Source organism: Corapipo altera, unplaced genomic scaffold (assembly GCF_003945725.1).
Source record: "Corapipo altera isolate COAL_440 unplaced genomic scaffold, ASM394572v1 186, whole genome shotgun sequence".
NCBI classification, from domain to species: Eukaryota; Metazoa; Chordata; class Aves; order Passeriformes; family Pipridae; genus Corapipo; species Corapipo altera.
This window is the reverse complement of record NW_020885120.1, coordinates 113,215-124,928: the sequence shown is the minus strand read 5'-3', so window position 1 is coordinate 124,928 and position 11,714 is coordinate 113,215. Positions and strand designations below refer to the sequence as shown.

The 11,714-nt window shown below is 61.3% G+C and overlaps 3 protein-coding genes across 6 annotated transcripts in view; 2 read left to right on the top strand and 1 right to left on the bottom strand.

The window, feature by feature from the left end:
- Positions 1–545: 545 nt before the first annotated feature.
- LOC113960397 (KN motif and ankyrin repeat domain-containing protein 1-like) overlaps positions 546–11,714 on the top strand; it is a 15,367-nt gene continuing 4,198 nt past the window's right edge. Inside the window, exons 1-10 of one of the 3 annotated variants that reach the window (XR_003532026.1) lie at positions 546–651; positions 936–2,696; positions 3,216–3,315; positions 3,462–3,662; positions 4,186–4,273; positions 4,612–4,831; positions 5,114–5,256; positions 5,512–5,712; positions 5,798–5,896; positions 6,118–7,538. Coding sequence is in view for 2 of the 3 variants with exons in the window: in XM_027669947.1 (XP_027525748.1) it covers positions 615–651; positions 936–2,696; positions 3,216–3,315; positions 3,462–3,662; positions 4,186–4,273; positions 4,612–4,831; positions 5,114–5,256; positions 5,512–5,712; positions 5,798–5,896; positions 6,118–6,174 (2,907 nt within the window). In the remaining variant the exon portion in view is untranslated. Of the gene's footprint in view, positions 652–935; positions 2,697–3,215; positions 3,316–3,461; positions 3,663–4,185; positions 4,274–4,611; positions 4,832–5,113; positions 5,257–5,511; positions 5,713–5,797; positions 5,897–6,117; positions 7,562–11,714 lie in introns of those variants that run through there. The other 2 variants (XM_027669948.1, XM_027669947.1) reach the window with 2 other exon arrangements.
- Positions 9,135–9,715, bottom strand: RPS28 (ribosomal protein S28). Its single transcript, XM_027669951.1, has 3 exons — positions 9,629–9,715; positions 9,487–9,534; positions 9,135–9,412 (listed from the first exon to the last, which is right to left on the bottom strand). Exons 1-3 carry the CDS (start codon positions 9,665–9,667, stop codon positions 9,290–9,292), a joined length of 210 nt encoding a protein of 69 aa, XP_027525752.1. The 5' UTR covers positions 9,668–9,715; the 3' UTR covers positions 9,135–9,289.
- Positions 9,747–11,280, top strand: NDUFA7 (NADH:ubiquinone oxidoreductase subunit A7). Of its 2 annotated transcripts, XM_027669949.1 has the most exons (5): positions 9,747–9,852; positions 9,995–10,044; positions 10,129–10,278; positions 10,424–10,566; positions 11,043–11,153. In XM_027669949.1, the coding sequence occupies exons 1-4, from the start codon at positions 9,802–9,804 to the stop codon at positions 10,527–10,529; spliced, it is 357 nt and encodes a 118-aa protein (XP_027525750.1). In that variant the 5' UTR covers positions 9,747–9,801; the 3' UTR covers positions 10,530–10,566; positions 11,043–11,153. The 2 variants fall into 2 exon arrangements, with proteins under 2 accessions (XP_027525750.1, XP_027525751.1); XM_027669950.1 differs by lacking the exon at positions 10,424–10,566 and having other exon boundaries at positions 9,753–9,852; positions 11,043–11,280.

Genomic DNA, 11,714 nt, shown 5'->3' with positions numbered 1-11,714 from the left:
TTTCAGTCCCTCCTGCCTTATCCCACATTATTGACAGGGAGAAGCAGCCAGGTCCCTCCTGGGAGTCACCCCTGAGAAAGGGATGGGCAGCGTGGGGCACCCCGGGCAGTGAGGATGGACATTGCACCCAGTACTGATGGGTGCTGGCAGCTGCCCACAATCACGTAGCTTTGCCAAAGCATCGATTCCCTTTATCCAAAGCAAACTTCCCTCTGAGAATTGTACCTGTGCAGGCTTCAGCCTCTCTTTTTCCTGGCCTGCTCCCACCGTGCGGCCGAGCTCCGGCTCATCACTGCACCCTTGGAGCTGGCAGCGTGGCCGTCCCAGCCAGGCTGCAGAGCATTCCTTAAATGTACAAACAATCCCGGCCCCGCAGGCAGCACCGCGCCTGCCCGGCTGAGGCTCCGGCATCAACCCCGCGGCCCCGGGGCCGGGGGAGGCGAGGGGGGCCTGGGGGATGGCGGGGGGCGGCCACGGAGCACTCCCCGGGCAGGGGGCAGGGGGGTGCAGCCTCCTGGGACTCACCGGCCCCCGGGTCACAGGATTTGGCTGGATGTGGCCTCGTTGTTGTTGCAGGTCGATGGTCCCCTGGTCAGCAGCATCCTGGGGAGAAGATGGCTCAGCCGGCACCCCTGAACCAGAACCTCCCAGGTAAAGGAAGCGGGGTCATCACCGAGTAGGGACAGCAGGAGGAGCACGAAGGGGGTGGCAGGGCTGAACTGTCCCATCCCATCCCAAGGGAGCTCCTAACTCCAGCACCAACCCCAGCACGGAGTGGGATTCCTGTGACACCCTATGGCACCGAGGGTGCTGGGGGCAGACAGTACATCATGGAGGGGAGGGGCCTGCAGGCAGCAGATTCCAGTATAACCCAGTTGGAAAGGCCTTCCTGTCTCCACTAGATCCCCACCTAACCGTCCCTGCTCCTCTTGCAGATCTTGGGGGCCCATTCTTGTACCGGGACCAGGACGATGGGGAGAAGAGCTCATATTCCGTGGAAACCCCCTATGGCTTCCTGCTGGACCTCGATTTCCTGAAATACGTCGATGACATTGAAAGTGGCCAAACGCTCAAGAAAGTGCCGCTGCCTCGCAGGGCGAAGGGGTCCCGTCTGCCGCCCAGCGCCCTGCGCAGCCCCAGCAGCCACGCCAGCGCCTGGACCTCCACCGAGTCCCTCACCTCCACGGCCAGCGAGGAGGGCAGGACCGCGCTGCTGCTGTCCCCGCACGGCCGGGCTCCCCTGGAGCCCCCGAGCAAGCCAACCTCCCACCCCGTCTCGCCACCACCGGTGCGGCTGCTCCCACCCCCCACCCGCAAATGCCTCTTGCGAAACCCACGGGTGGAGAAGACCTTGCTGGAGACGAGCAGGAGGCTGGAGCAGGAGCAGGGCCACTTGCAGGATACGGGCGGTCCCCCTCGCGGTGGCCCGCCGGGCGCCCTGAGCCAGCCACCCCGCTGGGTGCCGGCGGGCACCGAGGGGCAGGGGGGCTGGGGCCGGGTGAGCCCCGGCAGCTCCGGGCGCAGCACCCCGGCGGCAGGGCTCGGCACGGCCCCGCTGCAGCACGTGCGGGAGCAGATGGCCGCGGCCCTGCGGCAGCTCCGGGACCTGGAGGAGCAGGTGAAAACCATCCCCCTCCTGGAGACGCAGATCTGTGAGCTGAAGAGGGAGAAGGCGAAGCTGCTGGAGAAGCTGTCGGCAGAGCCTGGCGAGGCGTTGGACCACCCCCCTGGCTCTGAGGCAGGGGCAGGGTGTGAAGAACCACCCCAGTCAGGGCTGGAGAGTGAAGTGGAGCCAGCCAAGGGGCGAGTGAGCAAGATTGCGGAGCTGAGGAAGCTGACGGAGAAGCTGGCGGTGCCGGAGCGGGGAGTCAGGGCTTGGCCAGGCAGGAGCCCCAGGGTGGCCGAGAGGCCGTGCCGCTCCGTGGCGGTGGGCGAGGACCGGGCCATGACAGATGCCGTGTTCTACTACCGGTCGCAGCAGGAGGGCGGTGACCCAGTGGACGGCGGGGCACGGGAACGCAGGGACGCGGCTGTCTGGGTGCTGGAGTCATCGCTGGGGCTGGCCAGCGAGGCGGAGCGGGAGCTGGAGCTGCTGCAGCAGACGGTGGGGCACCAGAAGGAGGTGATTGCCCTGATGGAGGGGCACCTGCAGGAGGCCACGCGGGAGCTGGAGGAGCTGCGGCTGGAGGTGTGCGCCCGCCGGCCCCGCGGGCTGGTGGACAAGGAGGTGACGGCCAAGCCGCAGGTGGCCGAGGCGCTGGTGGAGGCCGCGGTAGCGACACAGAGCCGGGCAGCCGGTGACCCCCCAGATACAGCGGAGGCGGGCGTGGAGTGCTGCCCCCCGACCGCCTGTGTCGGGGTGAGCTGCCGCCCCGACGGGCGGGACGTGGCGGTCGGGCCTGACTCGGCCGCCAGCTGCGATGACAAGGGCAGCCAGACCGATGTGGGCAGCATCGTCCTGGTGGGAGGACAGAAGGAGCCTGGTGCAGGCAAGGAGGCAGAGCCTGGGGGGGGCAAGGAGATGGAGCCTGGTCCAGGCAATGGCCCGAGCAGCCTCTCAGTGCAGGGCACGGGAGCAATGGAGGGGATGTGCCCAGGCAGCCTGGCCCCCAGGCCAGCTGTGCTGGACACAACACACAGCAGCCAGGACTCGTCCTCAGCACGGGACAGTGGAGCCACCCCAAGCCCTGCGACCGGTGAGTCAGTGCCTCGGATGACACCAGGGTCTGGGTTGGGATGTTCCTGTGGGAAGGGAGAGGATGGCCCTGTTGGGGACAGTGCCTGCAGGACCAACACTGCCTGCAGCTGCCCATGTCCCTTCTGTACCCCCCCTGGGGTCTGGTGGGCTTGGGGTGCTTGGCCAGCCTCAGGAAGAGACTATTTACAAGAGCATGTAGTGACAGGACAAGGGGGAATGGTTTCAAACTGACAGAGAGTACGTTTAGATTAGATGATACTAGTGAAAAATTCTTCCCTGTGAGGGTGATGAGGCCCTGGCACAGGTTGTCCAGACAAAGCTATGGATGCCTCAAGCCTGGAAGAGTTCAAGGCCCAGGTTGGAGAGGCTTAAAGCAAGGTGGTCTAGTGGAAGGTGTCCCTGCCTGTGGCAGGGGAGTTGGAATGAGATGATCTTTAAAGTCCCTTCCAAGCCAAACCATTCTGTGATTCTAAGATTCTTGCTCACTGGCCCCTGACATCCACCTCTTTGCCCTCAGGAGCCCTGAAGTCCATCATGAAGAAGCGGGATGGTCCCCCCCGGAGCGAGGCAGAGGGCAGCAAGAAGAGCCTGCAGTTTGTGGGCGTGCTGAACGGGGAGTACGTGCTGAGGGGGCTCCTGTAACCCCCATGAGCCAGTCCTGGCCCCAGCATCCCTATCCTGGGCTGGAGGCACTGACAGTGGCAGGGCCTGGAGGGGACCAACCAGGTGCTGTGTTGCCACCCAACATTCTCCCTCTGTGCAGGTATGAGAGCACATCCAGTGAGGAGGAAGAGGAAGAAGGTGACAGCTCCTCTGAGAAGGGTTTGGCCGACAGCTCCGACAGCTCGGAACAGGGAGACACCGAAACCTCGGAGGAGGAGGCCGGGGAAGGCACGTGTGAGCCAGGACAGGAGTGCCAGGGGACTGACATGGCCCTGCCAGAGCCACCCGAGGTGAAGGAGAAGTAAGTGCCGATGGGAAAGGCTCCCTGGCCCTGCGCAGCTGGGAGCCATGGGCTGGCACTGGCCCTGCTGGCTTGGGGCATCTGCCATGGCTTCGGTGCAGCCGATGGAAAAAACACATTCAGCTCCTGCAGAAACCATTCATAAGGGAACAATGCTTCCAGCTTCTTGGGTCTGCTGGGGAAAGGACAAGAGGCCCCAGATGCCTCTTTGCTGCAGAAGATAGTTTGGAGGGGGACAAAAAAAGCCAACAGTCTTCAATGGCATTTTTCAACAAAAGGAAAAAATTTGGCCTAAGAATGGGTAAATCGTGCCCGAGCACATCCGTATAAGGCTCCGTTCTGCGGAGGTTTGCAGAGGCTGAAGCTGCCAGGCTGCAGCCACCAGGCTGGAGGTTGTGCCTTGGGGAGCTTGTGGAGGCTCACAGACATTGGGGAGCTTCACAGCGGGACTCGGGGTTCCCCACCCCAAGGGTTTGGTGGGGTGATGCAAACCTCTACAGAGATGCCCCCCTGCTCTCCCCAGGTTCGAGCTGAGCCCCAGGATGCGGGAGGCCTGTCTCATCGTCAAGACCCACCTGGGCCACCCCGGTGCCACCAAGAGCAAAGAGGTGGTGAGTGAGGTGCTGGGGTGGCTCGCCCAGCCCCTGCCAGCATCCCCCCAAGGGCTGGCCCTCCCCAGAGAGGGGCCAGCAAAGCCTGGCTCAGCACCTTCCCCCCAGATACAGCCCTTTTTTCCAGGCTTTGTCCCAGATACCCCAAAACCTTTGTGGACTCAGCTCAGGCCATCCCAACATGGGTTTGGGGGGTTCAGGGTCTGGCCTTCACCCAGCCCCCTCTGGAGCAGGGATTCTGCTCCCCACCAGGCCACCGGTGGGGGGTGGGTGCAGGGTGGCCCATGCAGAGGCTTTGGGGGAGCCCCGGCCCCAGCTCAGCCCCTCTCTGCCCACAGCTGGCCAGCAGCAGCCTGGTCCTGCAGGAGTGGTTCCGTCTGTCCAGCCAGAAGTCGTCCGTCCCCGACACTGTTGCCAACCACCTCCTGGCGTTTGCCGAGGTCTCACCGGCTCTCCTGGCCCACGTGGTGAACCTGGCAGATGGGAACGGCAACACAGCCCTGCACTACAGCGTCTCCCACTCCAACTTCCACATCGTGCGGCTGCTGCTGGACACGGGTCAGTGCCCCCCACCCCCAGGCCACATCCCACGTGGCCTGCCAGGCACAGGGGGAAGGTGCTGGAGCAGAGGGGCAGGGAGAACTGCCCGGGGCTGTGCCCATGCATGGGTAGGGGGGTGAGAGCCTGGATTTCAAGGGGGGAACCCATCAGCAGTTCTGTGCCCACGGGGCTGTGGGATGGCTTACAGCACCCAGGCAGGGCGGGAGCCAGGCACATGGCTTGGTTCATGTCTCCCACCAGCCCTCCAGCATCCTGAGCCCCCTCTGCCAACCCCTGCAGGGATCTGTAACGTGGACCACCAGAACAAGGCTGGGTACACTGCCCTCATGCTGGCGGCGCTGGCGGCTGTCGAGCAGGAGGATGACATGAACGTGGTCCGGAGGCTTTTCAGCATGGGCAACGTCAACGCCAAGGCCAGCCAGGTTGGCACGGGCTGGGGGCCACCACATCCCACCCCTCTGCCCACACCCCCAAGCAGCTGCCAGAGCCACACTTGGCTCCTCCAAGGGCAGGACCGTGGCTCTAAAACCTGGAGGGGTCAGCACATGGGGAGGGCATCCCCTTAGGAGCTCCTTTTGGCTGGCACAGGGCTCTCAGCAGCAGCCCTGCAGGGCAGGGGGCACAAGCGGGTGGCACAGCAGGGGCAGGGGTGGCCTGGCAGTGTCCCTTCCCCACAGGCTGGCCAGACTGCGCTGATGCTGGCTGTGAGCCACGGCCGGCAGGAGATGGTGGAGGCCCTGCTGGCCTGTGGGGCCGACGTGAACCTGCAGGACGAGGAGGGCTCCACGGCGCTGATGTGCGCCTGCGAGCACGGCCGCGCCGAGACCGTGAAGCTGCTGCTGGCTCAGCCCGCCTGCAACGTCTCCATCGTGGACAGTGTAAGGCTCTGCCGCCGGGCCTGGGCAGCCCCACGGCGTGTCCTGTCCCCACACCCCTTCCCACGTGCTCTCCCTTCCTTTTCAGGATGGTAACAACGCCGTGGCCATCGCGCTGGAGGCCGGACACAGCGACATCGCCGCGCTCCTCTACGCCCACCTCAACGGCACGAAGGCTCAGCTGCCTGTGAGTACCACACCACTGCCCCAGCTCCTGCCACATCCCACACTCAGGTGGGCAGGTCGCCCCAGGGGAGGGGACGTGGCACGGGTGAGGCTCTCCAGGAAGGGGCTGCAGGAGCAAGAGCAGAGCATTCCAGGTGCCACATGCTCAGAATAGCCCTGCTGGCCCGGACCAGGAGTCACTGGAGGGTTTCTGGTGACATTTTGTGACTGCTCTCTCTGCAGCAGGCGGCATCACCGACAGCCACGAAGAGCCCTGGGAGTCCAAAGAAACCAAATTAGAGTGACCTTGGGATCCAGCCAGCGGCCACCATCAGCACTGGGCTGTGATTCCTGTCCCCTCGCCTGCCACCCCTCTGTGCCAAATTGCTCTCTGCAGCTTCAGTCCTGTCACTAGCGCTGTCCCTGAGCCTCCCTTGCCCATCTCCACCCACACGTGGCCACCTCGCTGCACCAAGTGACAGGAGCCAAGCATCAAGTGACCTCGGGATGGGACACGCAGGGAGCAGAAGTCACCCCATCCCGTCTGCTCCCTGCCATGACCACCAGAGCTGCACTGCCTCCGAGCCCTCTGCAAGGAGGGAACAGCAGAGAACAAACCCAGCAGAACCAGCCCCTGGTTTGTGCTCTCTGGCAGCCCTGAGAAGGCAGCAGTGCTGGTGACGCAGAGCCAGGAGGGCGAGTGACACTCCTGAGCAGGGTCACAGTGCTGTGCAGGACGTTGGGAGAGGGGACACCAGCTGGTCAATGTGGGCTGGGAGCACTTCCAGACTGACATACTTGCTGCCCTTCTTTTCTGCCATTTCCTTTCCTGGCTGAAATCTGTTTGGTTTTTTTTTCTTTTTTCTAGCACATGCACGTAAAGCAAAAAAATTATATTGCTTGGCCAAAGGATGGAGTTCCACATGAAATCACTCAGGATTTGATTTGTTCAATGGGAGCAAAACCTCTGAGCAGTTGGGGCTGCAGCCAAGTGACAGAAGGGGCTTAGGGCCAAGGATGTGTTTGGGGACTGAGCCTGCCCAGCTAATACCCCACATGGGGTCCTTCTCCCAAAGGAAAGAAAGCAATTGCCTCCTAAACATTTCCCCATTTAACCAGTCCCACAGACTATGCAAACAGCCAGAGCCCACAGCCCAGTCCCTCTCTGCCCACTTTCCATCCCTAAAGGGGAGGAGAGAGCTGAGGACAGTGCCAGGAAAAACAGATGGGCCAGAAGAGCTCAGAGCACACAGGCAGGGCCTGTGGAGGGGAACACGTATGTCAGAGAACATGTGTGTCTTTGCAAGTGTGTGAGTACTGTGTGGGGTGGGAACAGGGTAAGGATAAGGACCAGGAGGAAAAAGGGTTTTGCATGGGAAAGCAGCTCTGCTCTGAGCCCTTCACAAAGGTAACCTGTCACAGCCCCCATTCCTGCTCCTTGGCCCAGCCTCCCCCTAACTTCTGCCCCTGCCAGGCCTGCTCTGAGCTGGAAAACATCCCCCCCCAAACTCACTCTGGGCACCACCCTGCTGCCCTCTTCATGGGCCCGTCTCAGCTTTGCACTGGAGTTATACACAGCGCTCACTGCCACTCTCTAATACACTACTCTGTTTACTGCTATTTTAATACTGGTGTTTATTTTTAAGATATAAATAAAATTTAAAGTTATTTTGAAATATTACAGTGACGACCAGTGGTCTCCTGTCCTGCCTCCTTGTCATGATAAAGCCCCCGAGAGCTGCAGTGGAGGCACAGCCCCCACATTCCAAGTCATTCCCTTCAAGTTTATGCACTGACTACACCCCTCAGTCTGGTTTTCCTCCCACAGAACCATCCCAGGCAGGTGCAGTGGTGTCTTTGCCCCTTTCACTCTGCAGGAACAAGCGGGACAAGGGACCAGCCACAGCCCTTCACCACCCCTGGTTCTCTGTGGTGCTGCATCATTAAGGGCAATCACCACACTGAGTGTGGGGATGCAAATCACCTCCCTCCTCCCGTGGACAGGGACCAGGCTGACCCCACAGGGATACAGCCCTGAGCCACCCCCACTACAAGGTTTCCCTCTGTCTGGCTGCAACTCACAGCTGGTGGCTCCTGTCCCAGTCACCCAGCAGTCAGGGCTGGCAGGGGCCACTGCTGAGGCTGTGAGGGAACAAACAGCAGCCAGAGATGTAAACTCTGAGGACTTCTGGCACTCAGGGCCAGTTCTGAGCTCTGCTGTGTCCCACAAACCAGGGAGCACAGCCTTGTGTGATGCTCTAAAACTGAAACAACCCCAAAAAAGTCAAGAACCACATTAAGCAACACCATGAGCACGTTGACAAGGGCTTTCTCCAGGGCACAAAATTCACCTCAGGCTGCCCAGGGCACAACTAACACCTGGGAAAAATCCCACAAATACTCTTAAACACCAGCCCTACAGCAATCATAATTGTCTGCTCAAGTTTAGTGATTTGCACATCTGTCCCAGCAGTGCTCTGCTCAGCTTTAGGACACCCAGACTCTCAGTCACACTACCACTGAACTGCCTCAGTCAAGCTCAGGACACTGCAGGACAAAGAACACTCATATCAGAGATCACAGACCAGGGGCTGCAGACTTGACTTGGCTTAAACACACCACAAACCAGGAAAGCTGACAGAAAACACCAGTCCTTAAAAACCAGCCCTTGAACCAGGATAGTTTTCAGGCTCATTCCTAAACTTTTCAGCCATACTTTTGCTTTATGTAATATCCTAAAGCAATACATCTTGCTAGCTGATCTTGTGGTGGAGGGGAAAGCTGAAGAAAGTGAGGTAGAGGAGTCTAAATCAAAGGGGAGAGACAAGCACTTGCTCTCTGCATGTGACTGACAGAAGGACAGCAAGTAGGTGTATTTATAGCAGCATTCAGAGAACAGCTTACTGAGGACAGACAGACAGAAGCAGCAGGCTGTTGCTTTGCAAGCGGGTACCAAGCTTGATTTCCAACTTGTGATTAAATTCCACTGAGGTCCCGTAAGTTTCCGACGCCACTTCACTATTACAGAGAAAACCGCTTAGCAGGAAGGTCAGGGTTAAGGCTGCTGTAATCAAAACATGGTTATTTTTGTTGTGACAGGTCAATAAAGATGCAACAACGCAATGATATTACAACGAATGCATTACGTGCAACCCCAGGAGCAAGCAGGGCGTGCTGCTGTCCCTGCTGAGCCCGAGGAAAGCAGCAGGTGCTCAGGTATGAGACAGAGCTCCCAGGCGCTCGCTGAGTGAGACCCGAGCACGGGGCTACTGGAAAAACCCTTTATTGCAGTGACAACACCATCACGCTCCTGCCCACCCGCCAGGCTCCATCCCCCGACGGACGATGCAGGGACGGTGGACAGGCTCCATCCCCCGATGGGCGGCCCAGGGACGGGCGCTCGGGCAGGTCCCGCTCAGCGCAGCCGCCGGGCCTCGCGCTCCGACTCCAGCAGGGTGAGAACGTCCCCCTCTCGCACCGGGCCCTTCACGTTGCGGATGATGGAGCGGCTCGTGTCGTCCATGAACTCAACGCGCACCTGCGGGGGCGGCACCGCGTCAGCCCGGCCGGGCCCGGCTCCCGCACCCGCCCGGCCCGGCCCGGCCCGCTCACCTGCGTGCACTGCCCCTGGGACCCGGTCCGGCCCAGCACCTTGGTGACCTGCGGGGACAGAGCGGAGGGTCAGCGCGGCCCCCCTGAGCCCCCCGAAGCTCCGCACACCCACCCCGGGCCCCCCGATGCCCCTCACACCCACCCTGGCCAGCTTGATGGGCTGCACGCGGCTCGTGTCCATGGCGGCTCCGCGCAGAAAAGGGCGGTGCCTCCCCGCGCCGCTTTATATAGCGCCGAGTCTCGCGAGACCCAGCGCACCTCGCGCGCTCGCGCTCCCGGCGTCCCCCGCGGCGCTGCCCTTCACGGCGGCCCAAGATGGCGACGGCGACGGGAATCATCCAAAAGCTCCGAAACTTCCTGGCGGGGGTGAGCACAGCGCCGGGCCCGGGGGGCCGAGAGCAGCCCCTGCCCCGCGGGGCGCTGCGCTGCGCCACCGGCTCCGCGGAGCCCCCGGCGCAGGGCGGCGGCCGCCCCGCCTGAGCCGCTCCGGCCTTGCCTTGCCTTGCAGCGGAACCTCCAGGAGAAGCTGGCGCTGCGCTACGGGGAGATCGCCAAGAGGTGCCGGGGCCGGGCCGGGCGGCGGGCGGGGCGCGGAGCGGAGCCGGGGCGCCGCTGCTGATGCTCGAAATGCTCTCTGCCCAGGACCCAGCCGCCGCCGCGGCTCCCGGTGGGCCCCAGCCACAAGTTCGCCGATAACTATTACTGCGGCCGGGACGGGCGCCGCGAGTCGCTGCCGCCCGTGGTGGTGGTGGCGGCGCAGAAGACTCTGGCTGCAGGGGCACAACCCGGCAGGTAGGTCTGGCGCGGGCGGTGCTGTCGCTGCTGAGCGGGCTCAGCCCTCATTTACACCAGGAGTGCGGTGCAGAGTTACCCAGGTTGGTAGAAGAACGTGGAACAACTAATTGTTTGTGTCGGTGTCTGTTTGCGAATAAATGAGGTGGCAGGAAGTTCAGTTACTGTGCTCTGGAGCACCTATGTCCAGCTCTGGGGCATCCAAGAAAGATGTAGATATATTGAAGCAAGCCCAGAGAAGGCCACGATGATGCATCAAAGGCTGGAGCCCCTCTGCTCTGGAGACAGGTGGGAGAGCTGGGGGTGTTCACCTGCAGAAGAAAAGGCTCTGGGGAGACCTGAGACCCCCTTCCAATGCCTAAAGGGGCTCCAGGAGAGCTGGAGAGGCACTCTGGACAAGGGATGGAGGGACAGGACAAGGGGGAATGGCTTCCCAGTGCCAGAGGGCAGGGATAGATGGGATATTGGGAAGGAATTCTTCCCTGTGAGGGTGGTGAGGCCCCGGCACAGCTTTTCCAGAGCAGCTGTGGCTGCCCCATCCCTGGAAGTGTCCAGGACTAGGTTGGGTAGGGCTTGGAGCAACCTGGGCTAGTGGAAGGTGTCCCTGCCCATGGACATCTTCAGTGTCCCTTCCAACCCAAACCATTTCAGGACTGTGACTAACAGACCCCTCCAAGAGTACTCCAGCATGGACTGATTAAACCTGAGTGTGATTTCCATAGAGTTACTAAAGCCTCTCCTCTCTCTTCCTTCCTCTATCGCAGTTCAGACTCTGCAGTGACAACAGCACAGAAAAAAGCAGTGACACCAGGACCACCACTTAGGAAGTGGGAGATTTCCAAGGACCAGCCCTACCTGTGAGCAGGGAGCGAGCCAAGGCTGCGTGATGGGCGCAGGTGCTTCCAGAGCAGCTTCAGCGGGGAGGCTGTGGTGGATTTGGCTTCAGGAGTGCTGCAGGGAGCTGATATCTTACTAATAAATGTATTTAAAGCTGTGACTACACCCCCTCCCTGTTTTGTCTGTTCTGAGTTATTCAAGTTACTGCTCTTTAACGCCCATGTAAGGTTTGCTTGATGGAATAGCAACACAGCACAGGGGTTTGAGCACAGGCTTGGGGGATTTGTGAGCTGTAGACGAGATGCCAGCGAAGAGCAGAGCTGAGTAAAGCACAGCCTTGCCCACAGGGCCTGCTGGTGCTTTGGTTCTGAAAGAAGAGACAAATTCAGCAGCCTGTGGCACTCCCACCGCAGTCCCCTTGTCCTGCTGTGGCCACACGCTGCTCGGGTGCTGAGCAGCCCCTCCCCGGGGACAACAGGTCACGGGTCACCGCGGTGCTGATGGTTCTCCAGGGAACCGCGGGAGAGCGCGGCTGTTCCCGGAGCTTGGAGGGGGCTAATCCAGGCAGTGGCAGCTCCGTGCGCTGGCGCCGAGGGAGC

Excerpts from the sequence above, each read along its gene's own strand:
- RPS28 (XM_027669951.1), bottom strand. The coding sequence starts at position 9,667 with ATGGACACGAGCCGCGTGCAGCCCATCAAGCTGGCCAGG. Across the intron at positions 9,535-9,628 it reads AGCCCATCAAGCTGGCCAGG|GTCACCAAGGTGCTGGGCCG; the intron begins GTGGGTGTGAGG and ends CTGTCCCCGCAG. Across the intron at positions 9,413-9,486 it reads CCCAGGGGCAGTGCACGCAG|GTGCGCGTTGAGTTCATGGA; the intron begins GTGAGCGGGCCG and ends CCGCCCCCGCAG.
- NDUFA7 (XM_027669949.1), top strand. The coding sequence starts at position 9,802 with ATGGCGACGGCGACGGGAATCATCCAAAAGCTCCGAAACTTCCTGGCG. Across the intron at positions 9,853-9,994 it reads TCCGAAACTTCCTGGCGGGG|CGGAACCTCCAGGAGAAGCT; the intron begins GTGAGCACAGCG and ends CTTGCCTTGCAG. Across the intron at positions 10,279-10,423 it reads GCAGGGGCACAACCCGGCAG|GTGGCAGGAAGTTCAGTTAC; the intron begins GTAGGTCTGGCG and ends CGAATAAATGAG.